We start from the raw sequence: 22,910 nt of genomic DNA, 5'->3' as shown, positions 1-22,910 counted from the left end.
AAGTTCTTATAATAACAAACATAAATTGAAAATAAGATCTAAAGTAAGATTTAAAATGTGCAAAAAAGTTGTTATTTTACTTTCAGATAATGATGATTAAAAACAAAATAACAAATATTGTACATTTTAAAAACGAAGGAACATCTTTGAATTAATAAATACATTGATTTTACATACAATATCACTTTTTATAATATCAGAAGGCCTGGCATGACCACGACAAGAATCCAAATGTTGTTATAATGCATACTTTTTTACTGACCATCAGTTGAAGTTGCATTTTAACGATATATACATGAAACCTTTCATGGCGGTTTTGCCAGAGTCGTGGTAATAATTTATACTAAATTTCACTAGAAAGGAGTAGCTCCTCCATACCCATATGGCCTCTATGTCTCCACACACGATACCTGGCAATGTCTTTGCGAGTTACCATTCCAACAACCTGTACAAAAGATAACATGTTTTTTTAGTTAATGTAGAAAAATACGCAATACTTAGTTTTGAAGACAGTTAAATAAGAGCCATTTTATTTAAAAACAACTTACTATATAAATAACTATATAGGAAGGTATGGGCCTCATAAAAAGGCTCAGAGTCACTCAGCGGGCGATGGAGAGAGCTGTGCTTGGAGTATCTCTACGCGATCGAATCAGTAATGTGGAGATTCGTAGAAGAGACAGATTTACCGACAAATCTCAACGTGTCGCGAAGCTGAAGTGGCAATGGGCCGGGCACATAGTTCGGAGAAAGGATGGACGTTGGGATCCCAAGGTGCTGGAATGGCAGCCCCGAACTGGTAAGCGCAGCGTAGGTCGACCCCCAACGAGTTGGACAGACGACATTAAGCGCGTCGCAGGTAGCCGCTAGATCCAAGCGGCACAGAACCGTGGAATTTGGAACTCCCTACAAAAGCCCTATGTCCAGCAGTGGACGTCTATCGGTTGATGTGATGATGATGATGATGATGATATAAATAACTAACAAAATGCCATACAGTTTTCAAAAAATAATTCGATTGAGATTCCGCTATACGAAAAAAAAACAAGCCAAGTTAAGGACAGTCGACAGAAGTGAAATCTCGAAACGATGGAATACCTGTGTTTCAACAATTAATACTTTGTTTTTGTCATTTATTTTTCTACATTAACATACTAGTATGTGAAAAACTCACTATTGTACTGGAAATTGATTTTAGAAATTAAACAATTCAGATAATAATTATCGTAAACGCAATTAAAACAATTCACAGTATAAGTATACAAAATAAACTTCAGTTATTGCTATAAAAGAATTTCGGTTACGAGAAAACACAAGATTATACACAACCTAAAAGTCAAACATGCATTTGATACAGCCGATTATATACTCGTACAATGCATTACTGTATAAATGCGTAAAGATGTCCCCCCACACATCGCTAGTCTGGCGCAATACGCCACGCCTGGTCTGTTCTGATCCTACCGACAAAGACGTGCCGCAAAGCGATTAAGCGTTCCAGTACGAAAGTGCGTATTAATCGATTAGGGGTATAGGTCTAATAACTGCCATACCCCTAACAGGTGAGCCCATTGCCATCTTAGACTGCATCATCACTTACCAACCTGTACTATTGCATAGTTAAGGTCGACCTTGAGTTCAAAACGAGCATGTCAAGGACAATGGTGACGTTTTCCTACCAAAACTGAGCTAGTTTTGGTTTCACTGGGCTTAAGTTTTCAGATAAAAAATTAATGGATAAGTTATATACCTCATTAAGGTCGTTGACTATAGGCAGGTGGCGCAATCCGAGGGCTCGGAACAAACGGAATAGCCTCGGCAGTGATGCACGGTGTGGCAAAGTGTACGGCGACGGATTCATGAAGGGACGAAGATCTATGGTGCATGTTTTCTCCCAGTCTGATATTTCCAGCTGCAAATGTAGTTGAAACATTACCCAAATAAAATAAAATAAAATACCAAATAAGTAGTGCAATGTGAGGCCCAAGTCTGCCTTCGCAATTGTGTCTCAGAGGCCGACCAATTACAAAACGTAATAAAAAAAACTTATTATAAAATTATAAAAACGTTTCATATTATTATAACTTTTTTGTGTAACGCTTTTCACATAAATAATTAACTGTGAAAAACCCACGAAACAGGCTTGCCCGGTGTACGTAACAACGGAAGTTTTATTTATAGTCAAATTTTAAATGGTAATAATTTATTTCATCAGTACTTATTGTCATTGATCGACCATTGAGAGACAATAATAATCGTCATAGCAGACTTAGGGACCTAAACACGAGGCGTTTGGGTGCAGTCTTCAGTCAGCAAAAAAAAAAACTAGTGCACTAAGGTTTCCGTGCTCCATATGAAAAAGTATATAAATAAAAAAATAAATGAAACGAAACAACGTAAAATAAAAAATGAAAAAAATCTGGTTATCATAGAGTAAAATTATTGCGGTATTTATGAGCTGCATTAACTTGAAGATAATTAATAATTATCGAACCTTGCCAATAGAAGGATATCTGGGATATTCTTTCCTGAACATGTTCATGTCAACATTGAAGTTCGACCATGTTGTGTTAGCGTTTTCGTTGTATATTTTGTTTTGTAGGAGAACTATCAACTGAGATCGCAGTACCATTCCGCGTAATCGCTTATAAGTGGTCACTTCGGCCTGAAACAATAACAATAATTAAAAAAGAAACAGGTATACTAGTGTTGATATTATGGGTACGATGTGGCATTACAGTGTTCATAAAACTCAAATGCACAAAAACAAAACCTGATGCGATAAATTCTCTAAGAGAAATAACTGTACAAAGTTGCCATTAAAAAGTACGCAGTGACAACCATAACATCTAATGTAATGTAAACACAGCTGCGTTTACATTTAAGATCAAAATTAACAGACAAGTTTGCAGTCTTGGCCGGCCCCAGGCTGTAGTAAGTTACGACCGCAGCTTTCTTTGCACCCATCATATTAGACTAAACTAGATACCCAGCTAAGACAAAATTAACTATCTCTTTATATCATTCATATAATTATTTGTGATTTGCTGAATTATTTTATAGCCCTTGTTTTAAAGACGAATTCGGCAACTGTGATATCTACTCGGGGTGTGGTTTTACTAAATAAACACGAAATAGTACAAAATAATTACTTTCAAATATTTTATTATTCATTATTTATTTATTTGGTATATATGACCCATCACTACGCACTACACTATAACATAAATAGGATAATTAAAAACTAAACTAAATAAAAAAAAACTTACATTAAATATTAATATGCAATATATAATTATTTATATAAAACGTGCGTGGGCAAGGGGTTGAAAATGCTGCATATTGTCCCTTTTAGAACATTTCGGCACCTTGAGTTACTTCTTGGTATCATCGGTGATTTTTTTATCACGATTGGCCGCCTCTAATATCTGTCCGCTCAGGCCCGAGTCTACCTTTGGCAAATCCGCTACTGTATAGCAATTTTATCTAACAAAGCTTTGAGCAGACGGGAGTTATACACGATTTTGTAAGGTTACTTACATCATCAGCCATAGGTGGATCGACGACAGGAAAACCGTTATACGAAACTACCCGCAGAATCTCGATGATGTGTCCAACGTTTTCGACCGTGCGCAGAGTAAACACAGGGTGTGACATAACTTCCGATGCGTAGATGTTATGCGCAAGTGGCGGGGGCTCCCACGGAAGCAGTGGGACGCCGGCCAGTTGAATGTGAATGTCGTAGATACCCTGAGGGTAAACATACAGTTAAAGGATTTCGTCCTCCCAAACCAATCAACCAACCAAAAAACCAAAATTAATTTATTTCAAGTAGGCCTTCTTTATAAGTACTTTTGAAACGTGAAGTATGTCTGTTTGTAGTGACTCTACCACCGGTTTGGAAAGCGGATTCTACCGAGAATAGTCGGCAAAAAACTCAGTAGTTGCTCTTTTCCAATATCAACATTTACAATCATTTTTCTATCTTGCGGGAGATAAGAGCGAAGCTGGCTGCTTCTAATCTACCTTGTACCAATGGACTGTGAACAATACTTACTTATATTAAAAATTTGAAAGTGATCGATTTTTTTGTCGTTAATTAACGCCGCAACTAAGCAATATTATAAGACTTTATTTTTTGGCATAGAGTTAGTTGAAAGGATGGCTAGTTAACACAATTAAAAATGATATACAAAAGTATCTATAGGATTTAGTCAAATTATCTTATTATACACGATCTTGTAACACGATCGGAAAGAGATGGCGCTGTTCGGTTACTTCAAACAATGCAATGTTTTATAACTGAATAATATTCATCAAATAAGATTACTTTTTGTAATTAAATGTGTCATAAACCAAAAAAATTTAACGAATTTTATTTTGCCACGGTACTTGCGTTTTTCCGCCAGAGTAAAATTTTTTCTATTTTACGCGAAAAAGGGATTGTAAAGGTACATTTCAGAATTCAACTGCAGTAACAGTTATCCAAGTCAGTAGCTTTCCTTTCAAAATGCTAACTGATCATCTTCATACAAAAAGCATATAATTGCAAGCGGCAATTCTAAATTCTTTAAAATTTCCCTATCTATTAGCAACTATGGGAAAACTTCCTTAACGTTCACAGCCAAGTAAGCCAGCCTAAGTAATTTAACGTTGTTGCTAAGCAATAGCTTTTTTATATCGTTTTTTTTTTAAATTATAATTGACGGACCATGAAGATGGTCCACCTAACGGTACTCCAACCAACGCCTGTAAACAGAGCAACATTTCACAGGGTTTGCAACGTGCCGGCCTGTGTCCATCAACCTGAGCATCAAATATGAACCTCAAATTACCGCAACCACCCTTCATACCGGAATACAGCACTGCAACAATACTCCAAAGCAACAGTACATGTACTTCCCCGGATGATCTGTATCACAAAAAACCCTAATACTATTTAAATAGGTATAAAAAAATTGGTTGTCTGTAAAGTCGGCTTACTGACGATAGTTGAACGTGACAACGTCGTAAGAAAATACTGATGGAATGGTTGCATTTTTGAAAAGAAAATTTTAATTTTATTTGTTTGATAGATATTATCGTTGCTATAAACAATTGACACCACATTCAATTTTCACTGCACTTCCTCCTGGCCGAAAACATTTAAATGTATTATTGTATAGAAGCTGTCCACGCGGACGCATCGCTCACTCAAGTAGGAGAGAGACAGATGTCGATCGCGGAGGCCGACTGTGCCTCTTTGTCGCTCGTTCCGCGCTCTCGCTTGCACTTCAAGCCTTGAATGGAACACCTCAAAGCGAGGTAACGCCGCATACGTCATGTTTTTTCGAGCGTGCAGCCGGCTCCATCGAATTATAAGACGTTGTCACGTCAAAAAATGCTATAGTTTAGCAAAAACGTTCGTCCAGCGCCCGATAGGTCGTCACATAATAATCTAGTGGTGGTACCCACTGGGTAGCAACGTGTCGAAATCAAATTTAAAAAAAGCTGTAGTTTAGCAACAAACCTCATTAAAGAAGTCCCCAGTCCACTTGGCTACAACCAGGGTAATGATGATGGGAAGTGCATTCGAGATCTGCCCCGTAGTTTCAATTATGATGACAGTTAGGGATATGGTCATCCGGACAACGCCCCCAAGTTGCGCCGCTGCACCGACGAGCGCATACTTCGCTGGATTTATACTCTGTGGGTTATATTGAAATGGCTCAGCGAGACACGAATCTAAAGTGGGAATGGACAGAGCACATATCCCGGAGAACAGATGAGGTCTTATGTTCCTGGAATGTCGACCCCGCACCGACAAACGCAGCGTAGTTCGGTCACCAACGTGGTGGACAGATGACATCTGGCGAGTCGCTGGGAGCCGCTGGAGGCCAGCGGCCCAGGACCGTGGATTGTGGAACTCCCTACAAAAGACCTATGTCCAGCAGTGGACGTCAATTGGTTGAATTGATGATGATGATGGGTTATATTACACTTTAAGCTGAACCCAAACACGTGTAATGTATCTTTGGTTAAAACATTGGTATCAACGTTGTGAAACGTAATACTATAAAATTAGTTACATCATCATCATTTCAACCCATTAAAGGGCACGGGTCTCCTCCCACAATGAGAAGGCCGTAGTCCACCACGCTGGCCCAGTGCCGGATTTGAGGATTCCAAACATCTTTGAGAACATTATGTAGAACTCTCAGCCATGGGGGTTTCCTCACGATGTTTTCCTTCACCGTTGAAGCAAGTGATATTTTAATTGCTTAAAAAACGCACATAACTTAGAAAAGTTCGAATTCACCCGCTGGGCTATAACTAAACTTAAGATAACTATAATTTGATTATATGCCAGATATTTTATAAAATTGATTAGATTAAGTTGTGATAATTGTTATTTAATTAATAATTAGTTTGAATACATAATTATATTATTTTTGATTCGATTAGTCCTGTTGTGATAAACATAGCGTCTCAGAGGATCGTTGTTAGGAATTGTGATGTGTTTCTATAAGATTTCTGTGTTTAAATAAATAAATAATAAATATCAGAATCTAGCCCCAAAGTAAGCGTAACTTGTAACTATGGGTGTTACTTATAATATATAAATAAACACCCACCCACTGAAAAGCATTCATGTTCATCACAGTAACATTTTCCCACAGAATCGAACAAGTTTGTGTGGTTTGATTTTGGACCCGAAAAGATTAAATTGAATACTTACGTTATGTGGCAGTACATATTGTATGAATATGGCAAGCAATCTGCCCCACGCAGCGCCCGTGAGCAAGTTCGGTATGAAAAGTCCGCTAGACACAGCAAGGCCGAAAGTCCAAGTAGATAAGAGGAAGTAACATATCACAAACACCAGTAACGACCAGGGTTTGTAGGAGCCCATTGGGTCGTGCAGGAACGAGCGTACTGATGCCTCGGGGGTTTGGAACCAGATCGCTGCCATTGTATTGTATTCGCCGTCCGCGCAGAACAGCTGCAAAAAAATACATCTATATACAACGTGTAACGGAATTACGAAATACTGTTGAAGAGTTCATAGGTATATAACATAAGGAATCATCCTGTAAAAATATTAAATCGAAAGAAGCATATTTATTTGTCCATGATAATTCAAAACATTCTCAATGTTAATTGTGACAACCCTATTGAAGATAAAAGAACGATACGCGCGTAGTACCTTCGCTATGCGACGCGTACGAAATAAACCGACAGGAGTCACTTGTTTTTACTTTTGCATGTACCGTTAGGGATGTATCGTATTCCTTTCAGTAAAAACCATGGCAATGGTTTACTCAAAAACTATTAGCGTTTCGGTTTCACAGATAAGTCTCAGAGACAGTAAATAATGTACCTCTATAGCCTCTAAAGTATTATTTCGGTTTTCATTTACACGTTGTATACAGCTCAAGCATGGCTTCAAGATGTTGGGCTTGCTGAGGTATTGCTTAGCGTCAGGTTAAAATTACATTAACCGAAAAGGAATTTTTAAAGCGTGATGCGATTTATTAAACCATGCTGTACCTATTATACCTAATAAAATCGCTTTTGTGTGAGTACTGTGAACGTGCCAGCTTCTGCTAGCCATCTTATATTATTGAAACGTGAATATAAAGGAGAAAGTCTGTATCGGTAAAAAACTTACTAATGCCCATTAAAAATAGGACCATATTACCATACTCCAAAGTGGAAAATTGAACAGACGCCAAATATCACTCATTTGCGACCTTCCTGGCGCAACGGTGAGCGTTGTGAATTTAAGTAGGAGGTTCCGGGTTCGATTACCTGCAGAGACATTTTGGAAATTTATAATTTTGTAAATTTTTTCTGGTCTGGTCTGGTGCGTGGCTATTTCCTACCTTCCCACCTACAAAAATGTGCCGCTAAGTAATTTAGTGTTCCGGTGCGAACATCGCCATCTAGCCCCAAAGTAAGCGTAGCTTGTGTTATGGGTACTAAGATAACTGAATAATATTTTCCAACAAAACTAATAGGAGTACGTCTACCATACTCCCTAACAGTTTAGCCCGCTACCATATTACACTGCATCATTACTTACCACCAGTTGAGATTGCAGTCATGGGATAACCTGTAGTGGAATAAAAAAAAAAAAGAAGCATTTCGAGAATTTACCTGCAAAGGCACTTTCGTAGGGTCTTCTCCTAACGGGCGGCAGTCGTCCAAGACAAACATCATAAGGAACCCGCTTGTCGCAGTGACGGCAGCCACAAGGCATGCTTCTACCACCCGAAGCCACGGTGCTCTTATGTATCTGTCAATTAAATATTTATCCAATAGTTTTGCTCCTAAGCGATAAGGCCGCTTTTTGTATTCTACTCTAGTCTTTGTGTTTCTCTCTAACTCTCGTCCTTCATTTTTGTAACTTTTTAGTCGTGTACAAATAAAGAGTTTAAATAAATAAATAAATCTAACTGAAACGCATTAAAAAAATGTTTGAGCCGTCATAAGACGCCAAAATAATAACCATAAAAAAAATTCTTATTAAAAATTTATATGCATAAAATTACAGAGTACGACAGGAATCAGATATGGAATAATGAAAAGATAAAGCATTACAAATTTGTTCCATAAAAACGTGACTATTTATTACATAAATATGCATTTAAAAGAAATTAAAATCGCGACAACTAAACTACGTATAGTAGTGCATAATATATTTCATCATATATCGCAATGTGGCGATGCATCGGCACGGCCTGTATCGCCACGACAAAAACCAATTTTACCCTCACTTAGAAATGATTCACATTAAAAATAACTTTTTACTAGCTGTAAAAAGTTCTTTGTCCGAGTTTACTATGTCTTTTGAAGTAAAACTTCTTAAGACTTCTTAAGAGAACCTAACTCAGATTTTTTTCGGAAGTAATAATAATTTGGATTGGTAGTAAGCATATGTCATATACTCCACGCTTCTTGATTTATACGCCAGCTAGTGGCAAATATAATAATCAATTAGGATTATTTATTTCCAATATTTTGAAAAGTGAATAAAAATTCAAGTTTAAAAAAAATATTTTAAATAACAGTTTTTTGAAAAACTCTAAATATACTCGTTTATGTATTACTTTTTAATAAATAAGCCTGTGATTGGCCTACATGAATATATATATTTTTTAATTTAATAAATTTTGTCTTCATAGTAATAATATATTTTAAGTATCTAGTTTGGTGACATTGCGTTAAAGCCACAGCAATAAATATCTGGATTATATCAAAAGTTTAAGTTCATTTTTAGCTTAGCTAGCTTAGCTTGGTTGTGACGTCTTGACTACTTAGCTACGACGGCCTAACTAAAATTCACACAGTACATATTCAGACAACAAACAGTAACATCAGATAAATAGCACATTCAATACCAACCTTATACGGAATACGGACAGTTTGTAGTTAATGTAATTCCATAGAGCTCCCAAAACACCTCCAACTGCTCCAAAGAACATAAACACCGGTAACTCATAGAACTGGAATGGAAACGGCTCCATCTTGCCGAGATTCAATAAACCTATAAATGGACTATTAGTTATAATAGATATATTAAAGCGTTAAAAGTTATGCTTATACTAGCTGATACCCGCGACTCCGCTCGTGTGGATTAAGGTTTTTTATTCAATCAATGGTTCAATCGTTGCGCCGTGATAGAGTAACAAACATACAAACTTTCGCCTTTATAATATTATATAGCTCCTGCCCGAGATTCGTCTGCTTGGACATCAGAATTGGGTCCAAAAAGAAATGAAAAATGTATATTTGTGTGCAGCAATTATTTAAGCATTTCCGATGGGAAAAATGTGAGAGATCGGGATTAAAAGTAGTAGTAGTAGTAGTAGCTTCTGCCCGCGACTTCGTCTGCGTGGATTTCAGAAGTAGGTCTAAAGCTTCGCTAGTTAACAAACCGGTACAGAAAGTCCATGTCCTTTTCCATAGCATAGGTGACATGTATACCAAATTTGAAAAGGGAACTAGGTACTTAAGGAATTGAGAAAAAAGACTATGTTTTTTTCCATGTCAAAGATCTTGTGATCTTGTGCCACACCAAGATCTGTCAGATCTTGGTGTGGCAACACCGCCTATAACAGCTGTTCAAAGATCTCTGTACTTTATTTTGTTATTTTAATTTATTTTGTGTGTTTTTAGTGCCCAAATCCAATTTAATCGCCTAATTTATATAATAAATAGTAGTATATATTAATAGTTTAAGTGTTAAAAGTGCGTAAGAAAAGTTTTCGTCGATGTAAACAAAGTGACAGTTAGGTTAGTAAAACTTGAATTTTAAACTTCTGTTTTGGTGTTTTTAAAGAGTGCTAGTAGCTGTATTGGCTTTGAAACAACTATTTAGTATATATTAATAGTTTAAGTGTTAAAAGTGCGTAAGAAAAGTTTTCGTCGATGTAAACAAAGTGACAGTTAGGTTAGTAAAACTTGAATTTTAAACTTCTGTTTTGGTGTTTTTAAAGAGTGCTAGTAGCTGTATTGGCTTTGAAACAACTATTTAGCGCATAAAAAACACATACGTGTATATGCAATTGCCCGTTATCCAAGTGTAACGCTGCAATTGTTATAACAATACACTGCAATACCGAAACCTACCTGTCATTTCGCATTCTTTGGGTGATTACTCCTTGTTTCATTAATTAATTAATTACAAAATGATGACCCGCAGAGCCTTAGCGCGCCAGGAGCAATCCAAATTACAATTGGCCCTGAAAGAATTAAAGGCAAGCAAGGAGCTATGCACCCAATTGAATAATGAAAGAGACGAAAACGAAAAGGAATTATTAGAAGTCCTTGGGAATAATAATAGACTAAAATTAGAACTATTGGATTTGCACATAAAGTATGTAGACATTGTAGAAGAGCAGGATAGACTTCAGTTATTAGTTAATAGGTTTGATGAGTGCCGTGCTGAGTATGAGGAGGCTCTGAGCCAGATTACTACCCTGCAGCGGGAGCTAAGTGATGCCCACCACCAGATCACCGAACTGGAAGATGCAGCCCATAACACAACAGCAATACACACTCAAAGCCTATATGAAGAATTAGTTGATAGGGCCCCGCAGTTGGTTACTGCTGCTGCTGACATGTCTACTGCTAATACCAACTTCTCTAATTTATTGAAAGTCAAATCAGATACAGTAGTCAATCCCTGCAGCAGTAGGAAACTAAAAAAGTATATCAAAGTTAACCGATATATTAAAAAAACACAGAAACTGTTAAAAGTACATAAAAATTCTGTTAAATCTCTGAAACCAAAGAAAGAACGTTTAGAATTATTGAATGAAATTAAAATGTATAGTTCACAGTTAGAAAGTAAAAGATTAAGTTATGAATCTGACACACAAATCCTAGAAGCACAAATAGCCAGATTACAGACTTCTTTACGTACACTGGCAGTAAAGTTTGATATGTATCAAAGGCAAATGATATCTGAGTACACACAGACTTCAGATGAATGGCATAAGACAGAACAACCCAGTGGTAAATTAACTTCACTATCTACCCATAGTTTTGATAGTATAGGCAGTCATCCCCAGTTTGTGTCATCAGTGTCATCACCCTCTAATGTGAGAAAGGTGTGTGTCAGGTTAAGTAACTCAATATCACAAAACATAAATATTAATAATAATTCCTTTATTGAAGCAAATGCTCATAGTAGCAGTTCAATAAAAACAATTATGTACAGCGATGAAATTGGATGTAACATGGGCTTATATCTTAACTCTCAGTTGAATGGACACACAGTTTTAAACTACTGTTTACCCAACTCAAATTTAAAAGCTATTGTAGCTGCAATTTGTAGAAATAGGAATATGTTTGACTGTAAAACTAATTTAATTATCATAATGGGAAATAGAGGGAATGTTAACAAACCTGAGCTGATTAAACTTATTGATTCTTTAAATACATTAAATGTAAATAGTATTGTATTATACACATTTCCTTATTTTCATAACTTGCCACACCAAGAAAATACTATTAGGTATAATTTAAATATGACTTTGTACAATTTATGTACATATAATAAGAAATTTCATGTTATAGACTTTAGCAAATGTGCTAATCCTACTTATAATTTGTACCGAGATAGATATTACCTATCACACTATTTTAAACAACAGATAGCTGTTTCGCTATCGTATTTTTTTACCATAACAGCCAAGAACTTGGCTAAACCAGCTGCTTTTATTGAGCAGTGTAATAGTTTTGACATGAAAACCTTGGAAATTATTCCAAGTCATTTTAGTTTAAACTAGTTAAGGAGACAACAGAGGCTTTCTCTTGCTTAGAAAAGCAGACAACTGAGTCTCCCTCAGGCATATATGAAAAAAATTATAGTAAGGGGTCGCACAATGTACTATTAAACCAAAAATATAATAAAAAATCTAATTCTAATTATATCAACTTGGTTCACCAAAATATTCAATGTATTAGAGGAAAAGACTTAGAGATTGAATTATTTTTAAATGATTTTAACATTAGCATTTTATGTATAACTGAGCACTGGTTGAAAACCCATGAATATTTGTTTAATTTTGGTAACCACCAGGTTGGTAGTTCGTTCACCAGGGTTACAGCGATTCATGGAGGCTCTTTAATTTTATTAAATAAAAATTTAAAATTTAAAAACAGAAACGATATTGTTAGCCTTTCTGTTGAACGGACAATAGAGCTAGCCTCGGTTGAACTAGAGCAATTTATAATTGTTACTGTTTATAGGCCACCCTTGTCAAACTTTGAACTTTTTGAAAAGGTAATGGATGAAGTGTTATTTAAAATATCAAAGTGTAATAAAAAGTTAATAATATGCGGAGATTTTAATGTAAACATTTTAGAAAATAACTCTTTAAGTATAAAGTTATTGAATTTATTTAAAACTTACAATCTATCAAATATGTTCATGGAGCCCACAAGAATAACTGCTACTAGCGCCACCTGTTTGGATAACATCTTTACAAATATAATTCCTATAAGCAAAAATATTATTAGTAAATTAGACTCTGATCATTGTGGTCAAATTATTCAATTTGAAAATGTGAAGAAAAATGTTTCTAAACGTAAAATAACATTTGTTCCTGTAACATCCAACCGCATAGAGAAAATGAGATATAGCCTAGTAAATGACCTCCCATTCCTACCCTCAGGGGCGACTCCAAATGCAATGTACAGCTCCTTTTTCAATACCTTTAATAGACTATTTCATTCTATATTTACTAGTAAGTCGGTTGTGATTACTGATACATTAAATTTTAGTGAGTGGGCGACAGTTGAACTTCATAAAAATAGCCAAAAGCTGTACGAATTGTATGCTGAACGTCAATTTAACACTGGTGATAAGTTTGGGGATTATGTTAAATTGTTTTCCAAGAATTTTAAACGCGCTTGCCACTTAGAAAAGACGCGATACAAAAATAAAATCAAAAATAAAATTAAAATAAAATATACAAAAATAATATCAAAAATAAAATTAAAAATAGCAGCAATGCAATCAAAACTACTTGGAACATAATTAATGAGGAGACGGGAAGAGTAACACCACGAAATATTAACTTTAAACTTAATGTAGATAATAAAGCCTTAACAACAGATTTCGAGGTGGCTACTGCTTTTGAAACCTTCTTTACCAACATTCCCGTCTCCACAACAGAATCATTAAACTCTTCACCAGATATGGCTCTCTCTCTATTAAAGGAAAATGTGCCTGAGTGTAATCATTCTTTTAAATTCACGCATGTTAGTGGCTCTGACGTTATTAAAGCCTTTAAATTATTAATTAATAAAAAAACAAATGATCTGTGGGGCATTTCCGTAAACGTTGTCAAATCATTAATTGATATTGTTGCACCCGACTTAGCCTTAATATTTAATAATTGTATAGATTGTGGTGTGTTTCCTGACTTAATGAAACTTAGTAAAATAGTTCCATTGTTTAAATCGGGTAGTACTTCTGACCCCACTAACTTTAGACCAGTATCCGTACTACCCACTTTCAGTAAAATCTTTGAAAAACTCATTTTAAATCAATTACTTTACCATTTTCATAAGTATAATTTACTTCATATTAAGCAATTTGGTTTCACACGGGGTCGCTCAACAATCGACGCAGGTGTTGAGCTAATACAAAACATATTTGAAGCCTGGGAGGAGTCACGTGATGCACTTGGTGTGTTCTGTGACTTATCTAAGGCGTTTGATTGTGTTCAACACGAAACGTTAGTTAGGAAACTACACCACTATGGAATTCAGGGTGTAGCTCTAGACTTAATGAGTAACTATCTACGCGATAGAATTCAGAAAGTCGACGTGAATGGAAAACGGTCTAATGGATCAGTTATGAAAATAGGTGTCCCACAGGGGTCTATATTAGGACCATTTCTGTTCCTTATTTACATTAATGACCTTCCTTACCTTGCCAAGGATAAACACGGGATAGTTCTGTTTGCCGATGATACATCACTGACTTTTAAAATAAATCGACGTGAACTAGCTTTTGACGACGTAAACAACTCTCTCGCTAAAGTGGTACAGTGGTTTGAAGCTAATAATTTGGTTCTTAACGGAAATAAAACCAAGTGTATAAAATTCACTTTACCTAATGTTAAACACGTGAAAACCACTGTACTACTTAATAATGAGGAACTGAAACTGGAGGATACGACAGTTTTTCTAGGAATAACGTTAGATTCTAAACTTCAATGGGGCCCTCATGTAAATAATTTATCGAACAGGCTTAGTTCTGCTGCCTATGCGGTAAAGAAGATACGCCATATGACCGACGTAGAAACTGCTAGACTGGTATATTTTAGTTACTTTCACAGCATTATGTCATATGGAATTTTACTTTGGGGTAATGCTGCTGATATTAGCACTATTTTCGTGCTGCAGAAGAGGGCTGTTCGTTCTATCTACAAAATGGGTCCGAGAGAGTCATTGAGAGATAAATTTAAAGATTTTAAAATAATGACAGTGTATAGTCAGTACATATTTGAAAATTTAATGTACGTCCATAAAAACATTTCTAAATTTAAGAAAAAATGTGACTGCAATAATTTAAACATTAGAAGTAAGAATAAACTTACAGTGCAATATACTAGGTTACATAAAATTCATAATTCGTTTAAAGGAAATTGCATACAATTTTACAATAAACTACCAATTGACATCTTGGAGATGTCTCTTAAAAAGTTCAAAGTTTGTATTAAACGTAAGCTTATAGAAAAGTCCTATTATAGTATAAAGGACTACGTCAACGATAAAAAAGCTTGGGTGTAAATTATTGCTCTAACCAGGTTGCTCTTCTAATAATTTAAAATGACATTGTGAGATGGCGATAACAAAAAAAAAAAAAAAAAACACCCGGCTAAGTTTGTTGTGGGCTTCTTCTTAGACCGGGACGCGTTTGGAACCCTCGTAGCTTTAGTTTTAAGTTTACGAATGTGGTTATCGCCATCATCTCACTACCGTGTAATTCTTATGTACGCATCAAAAGTGCCACCTGTGGGCCTACTTGAATAAAGATATTTTTGACTTTGACTTTGACAAATTTCATTCAAATCCGTTCAGCCGTTTTTGCGTGATTGAGCAACAAACATCCACATTAATATAATATAACACATATAATATAGAAGGATTATCGTATGCTATCTAGCTTTGTAGAAGACCTTAAAAAATTGTAGGTACCTTTTATCTTATTTTTCATTGTATTTTTTTATTTTATAATTTTTTCAGCACATATTTTATTTGCTTGTTTATTACCTATGTTCGGCGTGAATACGGCACCGATTTCTGTATATTTTGGCACATTCATACTGTTGAAGAGCGTATAAGTATACGCCCTCTATAAAAATATTAAACCAAACAAGCTTTTTAATTTTTCCATGCAAACTAATTCAAAACATTCTAAATGATTACTTATGACAATCCTATTGAAGATACAAGACAAGACCGATACGTGCTTAGTACCTATGCGACGCATAAGTGACAAGAGTCACTTGATTTTTTTTTTGCATTTTACAATGGTATACACAAAATCTATTAGCGTTTCTCTGAATTATTATATCGGTTTTAATTTACACGTTGTATATTAGTATAAGATAATAACACATCGTTTAACATTTACCTGGATAACTCAGTTCTCCTGGATGTCCGTGATACGCAGAAAGTGCAATATTGAGCGTGAAGGTTGAGACGACAGTTCCAAAAAATGTCCGCCATGTTAGGCCCTGGTTCCAAAAACTTGTGCCTTCTTCCAGAGAAAATAGTACTCCACCTAAGAAGAATAATTTTTTTTACGTCTAAATCCCATCGACCCTTTACCGGCCTACTACAGGGCACGGGTCTCCTCCCACAAAAAGAAGGGTTTAGGCTTAGGTTTAGGACTTCACACGCCATTGAGAACATTACGAAGAACTCTCAGGTATGCAGGTTTCCTCGCGTTGAAGTAAGTGATATTTTAATTGCTTGAAAAACATAACTTATAAAGTTAGACGTGGGTGCTGGAATTCGAACTCAGCCCCCAAAAAGTGAAGCCGCGACTGGGCTATCACCCCTTTTTGTTATGTATAGGGACATAATATGAAAGATGTATACTGAGATATACCATTTTTTTTTCATGATCCATTGGTCTCCGATTTAAAGTTATTGCTATGAGGTCTTCAAGCAACAAAAGATACATCGTTGTCCTTTAAACCATCACAACAAGAACACACTGAAGAATAATCTATGCTTCGATCTCCAGACCAGAACATATCAATGCTGCTTGACAGCAGAAATAGCAAGCAATTCCTCGGAAAAGCTGTACAAAAATGCTTGACTACAATTAAATATTAATCACCTATTGGTGCACCAAAAGCCGCCGAAACTCCAGCGGCCGCGCCTCCCGAAACAAAATCACGTTTCTCGTGATCTTCCCGAAAGTACTGGAATATCTTGAAGTCCTTGTTGAAAGTTGTGCTCTTGCCTTGCGATATACCAGCCGCCACTACAGCGCCACTATGTATCATGGGACCTTCCTATAACGTGATCTAAAGTTTAAACTCTTTTGGCACCATCTATATCTATACTTATAATAAAACTGTGACTGATAGATTTCTGTACATTTAATATATTTTGAAAATTTTGACCGGGGGATGCTTTATAATCGATACTGAGTCCAAAACAGATTTTTATTTAATTTTTGTCTGTCTGTCTGTCTATTTGTCCGGGCATCACGTGAAAACTACTGAACGGATTCAGATTGAACTTGGTATATTGGTAGTTGATATTCCGGGTCAACATATAGGCTACTTTTTATCCCGATAAACAATAAGTTTCCTCAGGGAAATGAGATGAAACCTTTTATAAATTTTACTAAATATCTCTGTTAAATTTGCACCGATTTTAATCATTCTTTTTTTATTTGAAAGTTTATACTATCAAGCATGTATGGTCTTATTTTATTAAGGATCTGATGAATATTGTCGGAGGTAAAGAACATAACTCTTCACAAATAACTGTCAGTCGCAACGCGTATGGGACAGCGATCGAATGCATGCGTACCATTATAAATGCGAAAGATTGTGAGGATGGATTGATTGTCCTTCCCTTTTTCCCAGTTAGTCTAGTGTCTTTAGAGTAGTCTTCGAGAACTTTATAATCTGTATGCATTTAACAGTTTTGCTTATTATTCCAGGAAAGAGGGGTAAAGCAGGATCGCGCGCGGATGCCTATTTCATCTTGGCGTGTGATCTTCTAGTATTTGGTATCGTACGTCACGCTTCCAGAATTCTGCAGTAACTTGGGATTTTATCTATTGTAATCATCATCATCATATCAACCCATTACCGGCCAACACGGATCGCCTCCCACCATGAGAAGGGTTTATAGTAACAACAACTTAAGACAATAAATAAATTTTATATATCAACAAAAAAATTTGGGGCACCAGAGTACTTTCTTGAACTGTCGCAATGCAATCAAACCGTTTGTTTGTATCCAACTAAACTGATAATTTTTTTATTTTTTGACTCATTCGAAAAACATTCAGGAAGTTTAAAAAAAATTAAACACATTGGAGAGTTAGAAATTCTATTTTTTAAAGTTTGCCATTATGTTTGAAAATACCTCAAATACTATAGTTAATCTAGGGCACCGGGCACGATTCAGCCGCCCAACTAACCTCAAATTTGGCAGATGCTAGGGTAACTGTTCACTGACTTTGTCATATAGGAACATAATGTTTAAAACTCCATTCAGTTATAGGTTTTTACAGCTAGTGACTATGAAAGACAACAAATGTTCATCCAGACAACGATTATTCTGGATGAATGTTAGAGTTTGGCGACTGTCCACCTTTCGACTATGAATTACAGTGTTACCTCTGTAATTCATAGTCGAAAGGTAGTTAGTAATAATAAAGGTAGTAAATAGTTAAAAAATAATTTACCTTCCCACCAGCTAATCCGCCAACGACAGCAGAGATCACACCAACAGCTTTCACAAATAGAGTTTTGATCCTTACAACCCTCGGCACTTTGACTCCGTTCAAATAACATTTTACTTGGGGAATACCACTACCAGCTGCTACTGGCTAAAAATGTAATATGAATATTAGCCTAATCACAATACCTAGTAGACCGTGGTGTATAATTGGTTTCTTACCAGGGTATGCATCCAGCAAGAAAATTGCATAAAACGACAAATATCCTCCGCTTATACCAGTTATATATAAGTGCACGTTATTTCTAGTAGAGCAATATAACCTAGTGGGAAATTTAAGCAAAGAGGCAAATAGAACAGTGAAAGGAAAACATTGCAAGGAAATCTGCATGTCTGATACCTGATATTTCTGTTTAATGTTCTCAAGGGTGTGTGAAGTCTACCAATCCGCACTTAGCCATGTAGAAAATTATGCGAAGATTAACTTGTCAAAAAAAAACATTACTTAAAAATCGCTATGAAGCGATAAGGCCGCCGAATTGTATACATTGTTTTGTTATACTTTTCTTTTTTTCTATGTACTTTTTGAGGGGTGCAATAAAGGTACGAGGGTGCATTTTTATATTCGCGGAATGGTTAGGTAATTAATAAATGAGGGTACTTTCCTTAGTCGTAACTGGTTAAGTAGCTCATTATTAGTATAAATAGAACGTTTTGTTTTAATCGGGCTATTACTATTTGAATTATCGTCGATCAAACAACTCAGTTGGGAAGAACATTGGGAAAAATGGAGAAAATCGAGCACCGCGCTGTCATAAAGTTCCTTACCAAGCAAGGTAAATCGGTTCAAACCATACTAGAAGAGATGTCATCCGTCTACGGGGAGTCTTGCCCCGGTAAAACCATGGTTTATAAGTGGCATACCCTTTTTAAGCAAGGCAGGGCCTCACTTGAAGATGATCCTCGGCCAGGACGGCCGATCGAGGTGACCACTCCGGAAATAATTCAAAAAGTGGAAAAATTAATACTGGAAGATGCTAGACTAAAGAAAAAACAGCTCGCAGAAATGGTTGGAGTATCCGATACAACCATATTGAAAATTCTTCACGATCATCTCGGCATGACCAAAGTCAGTGCAAGGTGGGTGCCGAGAATGCTCACGCCGCCTCAAAAACAACAGCGCGTAGTGTTCTCGCGCGTTTTTGGACCTCTGTAATGAAGACCAGGATGGAGTATTGACTTGAATTGTTACTGGGGATGAAACTTGGGTTCATCATTATGAACCTGAGTCCAAACAAGATTCTATGCAGTGGCACAAAAAAGGTACACCACCACCAAAGAAATTTAAGGTGTCACAGTCGGCGGGAAAAATCATGGCGACAATCTTTCGGGACTCAGAAGGAATCTTGGTGATAGATTATAAAGATAAAGGTGTCTCCATAACCGGAGAATACTACTTCAATCTTAGAGCGATTAAAGGAAGCAATCAAGGCAAAAAGAAGGGGAAAATTAACCAAAGGTGTCCTCCTTCTGCACGACAACGCGCCTGTGCACAAGAGCCGTGTTGCGTTGGCTTCCCTGTATAAGATGGGCTTCGATATTTTGGTTCATCCACCCTACAGTCCTGACCTGGCTCCCAGTGATTATTATCTCTTTCCAAAAATGAAAAAAGAACTTCGGGGGAAGAAGTTCTCAAGCGATGAAGAAGTGAAGGAAGCAGTTTCAGCTTATTTTTCAGACAAAGAAAAAACATTTTTTTTCGAGGGTATACATAAGCTAATTGAAAGATCTGAAAAATGTATTAGGGTTGCAGGAGAATATATTGAAAAGGAAAAATAAACTTGTATTTTTATTTCCACGTCTTACCCCCGATTCCACGAACTTAAAAACGCCCCCTCGTATATTCATTCATTCATTCATTCATTCATACTTATTTTCTCGAAGCAAAAACATACAGGGCATAATGCATACTATTCTGATTAGTGATAGATTAATTACGTACCTCAACATATGCCACTAGCATCGATCCAAAGAACACAATACATATGTTAGATAACACCCACAATAGGTATGGTATGTATAATTTGTCGAGCAGTACGTATGTGTCAACAGCTGAATGAATATATCAAGAAAATTATTAAGATTCATTTTGGAATTATTTCTGGATTCAAAATAAATCGAATTAAATATCATAAGGTTAATGCCAATTAATTTTAGTAGTGCTATCCTTATCAATAGCGAAGAGTAGGAAAAGGATAGCATTACTAAATTCAATCAGCCATCAGACAATTTTGTATTTATTAATTTTGGGCTGAAAGGTACTGGGATTGGGAAGTTTGAATAATTAAAAAACACTTTGACTGGGTGGTACGAAGGTTACTCGGTCATGAAGTCTAAATTTGTAAAAGTATTTGATAATTTTAGAGAAAAAACCTATATCTCTATAACTTCAGTAAGCAAAAGGTTTTGAGTTTAGTTTCCCTTTGACATATCTATACAAAACAAATTTATTTCATATTCATGGTACATTTAATAAACATTATTTTTGAAAAGGATACATTTCTTTAGCTGTTTATATTTGATTTTTGAAAATTCTTCTATGCATATGTCTATTATAAAAGCTATAAGTGCTGTTATGACCCCTATCAGCAAAACAATAACCCATCGTGCTATGTCCTTCCAAACAATGAAGGCATAACCTCTTTTCCTCTCTTCGTCCAACAATAAATGGTTTTCACACGTATCATAATCTAAACTCTGCAAAGAATTATGATTACATACATATCTTATAAGCGAAAAAAACTTTTATAAAGACAAGAAAATTTGTTAATTCATATTGAGTATACTTACCCATTACCACCATTACTGACAAAAAACAAATTGTATGTTTCTGTAATGTGTAACTTTCTAAGTTTTTTTTTAAATGGAAATTTATCATAATACTTTAAATTTCAAATTATTATTATTTATTATTCAAGCTCTCCTAGAATATACTATATATATCTATAGCTAGCTATCTAGCACTCTTAACAGATTTTTCAGAAAGTTGGCAAAAATCCATAAAAAATTAAAAGCATTTTTTTTATAGCTTTAAATTTTTTATGTCTTTGTCTTAATTCATAAGTCTGTTGGTTTTCTTAAGGTTACTGGTATGTTATATGAAGGTGTAATAATAATATTCTAACCTCATATTTGGCTGAAAGGGTGTTCATTGAACCAGGTTCAATTTTCTGTACTGGTTGTCTTCTTCTAACACCATGACTCCCTTGTAATTCATCTTCAGCTGTTTCCTAAAATTTATTAAGGCACTCTCACATTAATTTTGTATGACATTATAATAACATAAATACATCATAAAGAAGACAGCCACTTGGCAAGTTAATTCCTAGCCAATCTTATTCTTCCATAATATTTATTTCATGCTTATAAGCTATAGGTCCTCATGGCTTATTATTGCCTACTTACTACAGATAATAAATGTTTAATATTTGGTAAACATAACATATTTTATGTTATGTTTGTTAATATGGTAAAAAATCTTAGTATTTGTTTTTTATTATGGAGTGTTCTCAGATGATGCTATGTTATTGTCTACACTACTTATTTGTGAGAGCTAGCGATACAACTGACCCCTGTTAGAGATGATATTAAACAATGATGCAGCCTAAGGTGCAGTACACTCACATAGAAAATCACTCTAAAAGGTGCTTGTCATAAAGAGATTAGGGTAAACGAAAGCTGTTAGGCATTTCAGGTCCATGCTGGGCATACAAGAAATTAAAGGGTTTCCTTAGGATATCAACCATATAATAGCACAGAACTATATGATGCCACATAGTTAGATGGTAAAAAAGGTGACTGAAGAATTAAATACTGTAGAGTTTAATGTGATCTTTCTTCGATGCAGAACTAAGCTTTTTATTTTCCTCTCCAGCGATGGAGTAACCAGACAACTAATCCTCATACATTTGCCTAGGAAACTGTATATTTTTTACCTGAATATCACTTGCATGGTTCAGCTGTGAGTAGTTTGACGTACTAGGATGGGCTTCACTACTCAGTAACTGAGCTGTGTCTGACGCTGTTTCACTCACAGTCTCTTCCATAACTTGAGCCGAACTATTACTCATATTTGTCGCACTCAATGCAAATTTATTGGTAAACGCTTTATATTTCACAAAGGGGCATTACATGAAATGCTGGAATAAAGTCAAAAGGAAGGAAAAACATTTAGATTCTTGTACAGCTGTTTCAACTGGGATAACTACATATTAAACGGATTTAATTACACTTTAGCAAAATAAAACTTTTTCATTGTTTACACAAATGTCAAAAACAAGTCTAAAAATGTAGTCAGCGTTCAAAAACTTGAATTAATTTGTCAAACACAAACAAATAACAAGATGACAAAACTGTATCAGTAGATCAGTCTAATCAAAACTGTCAAAGTTCAAAATTAAAATCATAGACAA

At 35.6% G+C, this 22,910-nt stretch overlaps 1 protein-coding gene across 1 annotated transcript; it reads right to left on the bottom strand.

Moving 5' to 3' along the window:
• Window positions 1-145: 145 nt before the first annotated feature.
• On the bottom strand, window positions 146-22,845 carry LOC120629369 (H(+)/Cl(-) exchange transporter 7). Its single transcript, XM_039898300.1, has 16 exons — window positions 22,728-22,845; window positions 22,434-22,637; window positions 21,624-21,728; window positions 20,997-21,195; window positions 20,441-20,550; window positions 18,446-18,589; window positions 16,856-17,033; window positions 16,142-16,291; window positions 9,388-9,529; window positions 8,140-8,278; window positions 6,719-6,982; window positions 5,510-5,686; window positions 3,541-3,750; window positions 2,495-2,665; window positions 1,751-1,912; window positions 146-445 (listed from the first exon to the last, which is right to left on the bottom strand). Exons 2-16 carry the CDS (start codon window positions 22,566-22,568, stop codon window positions 344-346), a joined length of 2,388 nt encoding a protein of 795 aa, XP_039754234.1. The 5' UTR covers window positions 22,569-22,637; window positions 22,728-22,845; the 3' UTR covers window positions 146-343.
• Window positions 22,846-22,910: the final 65 nt, after the last annotated feature.

This window comes from Pararge aegeria, chromosome 14 (assembly GCF_905163445.1).
Source record: "Pararge aegeria chromosome 14, ilParAegt1.1, whole genome shotgun sequence".
Taxonomy (NCBI): Eukaryota; Metazoa; Arthropoda; class Insecta; order Lepidoptera; family Nymphalidae; genus Pararge; species Pararge aegeria.
The sequence above is the reverse complement of the archived record's forward strand: the minus strand, read 5'-3'. Positions and strand labels throughout refer to the sequence as shown.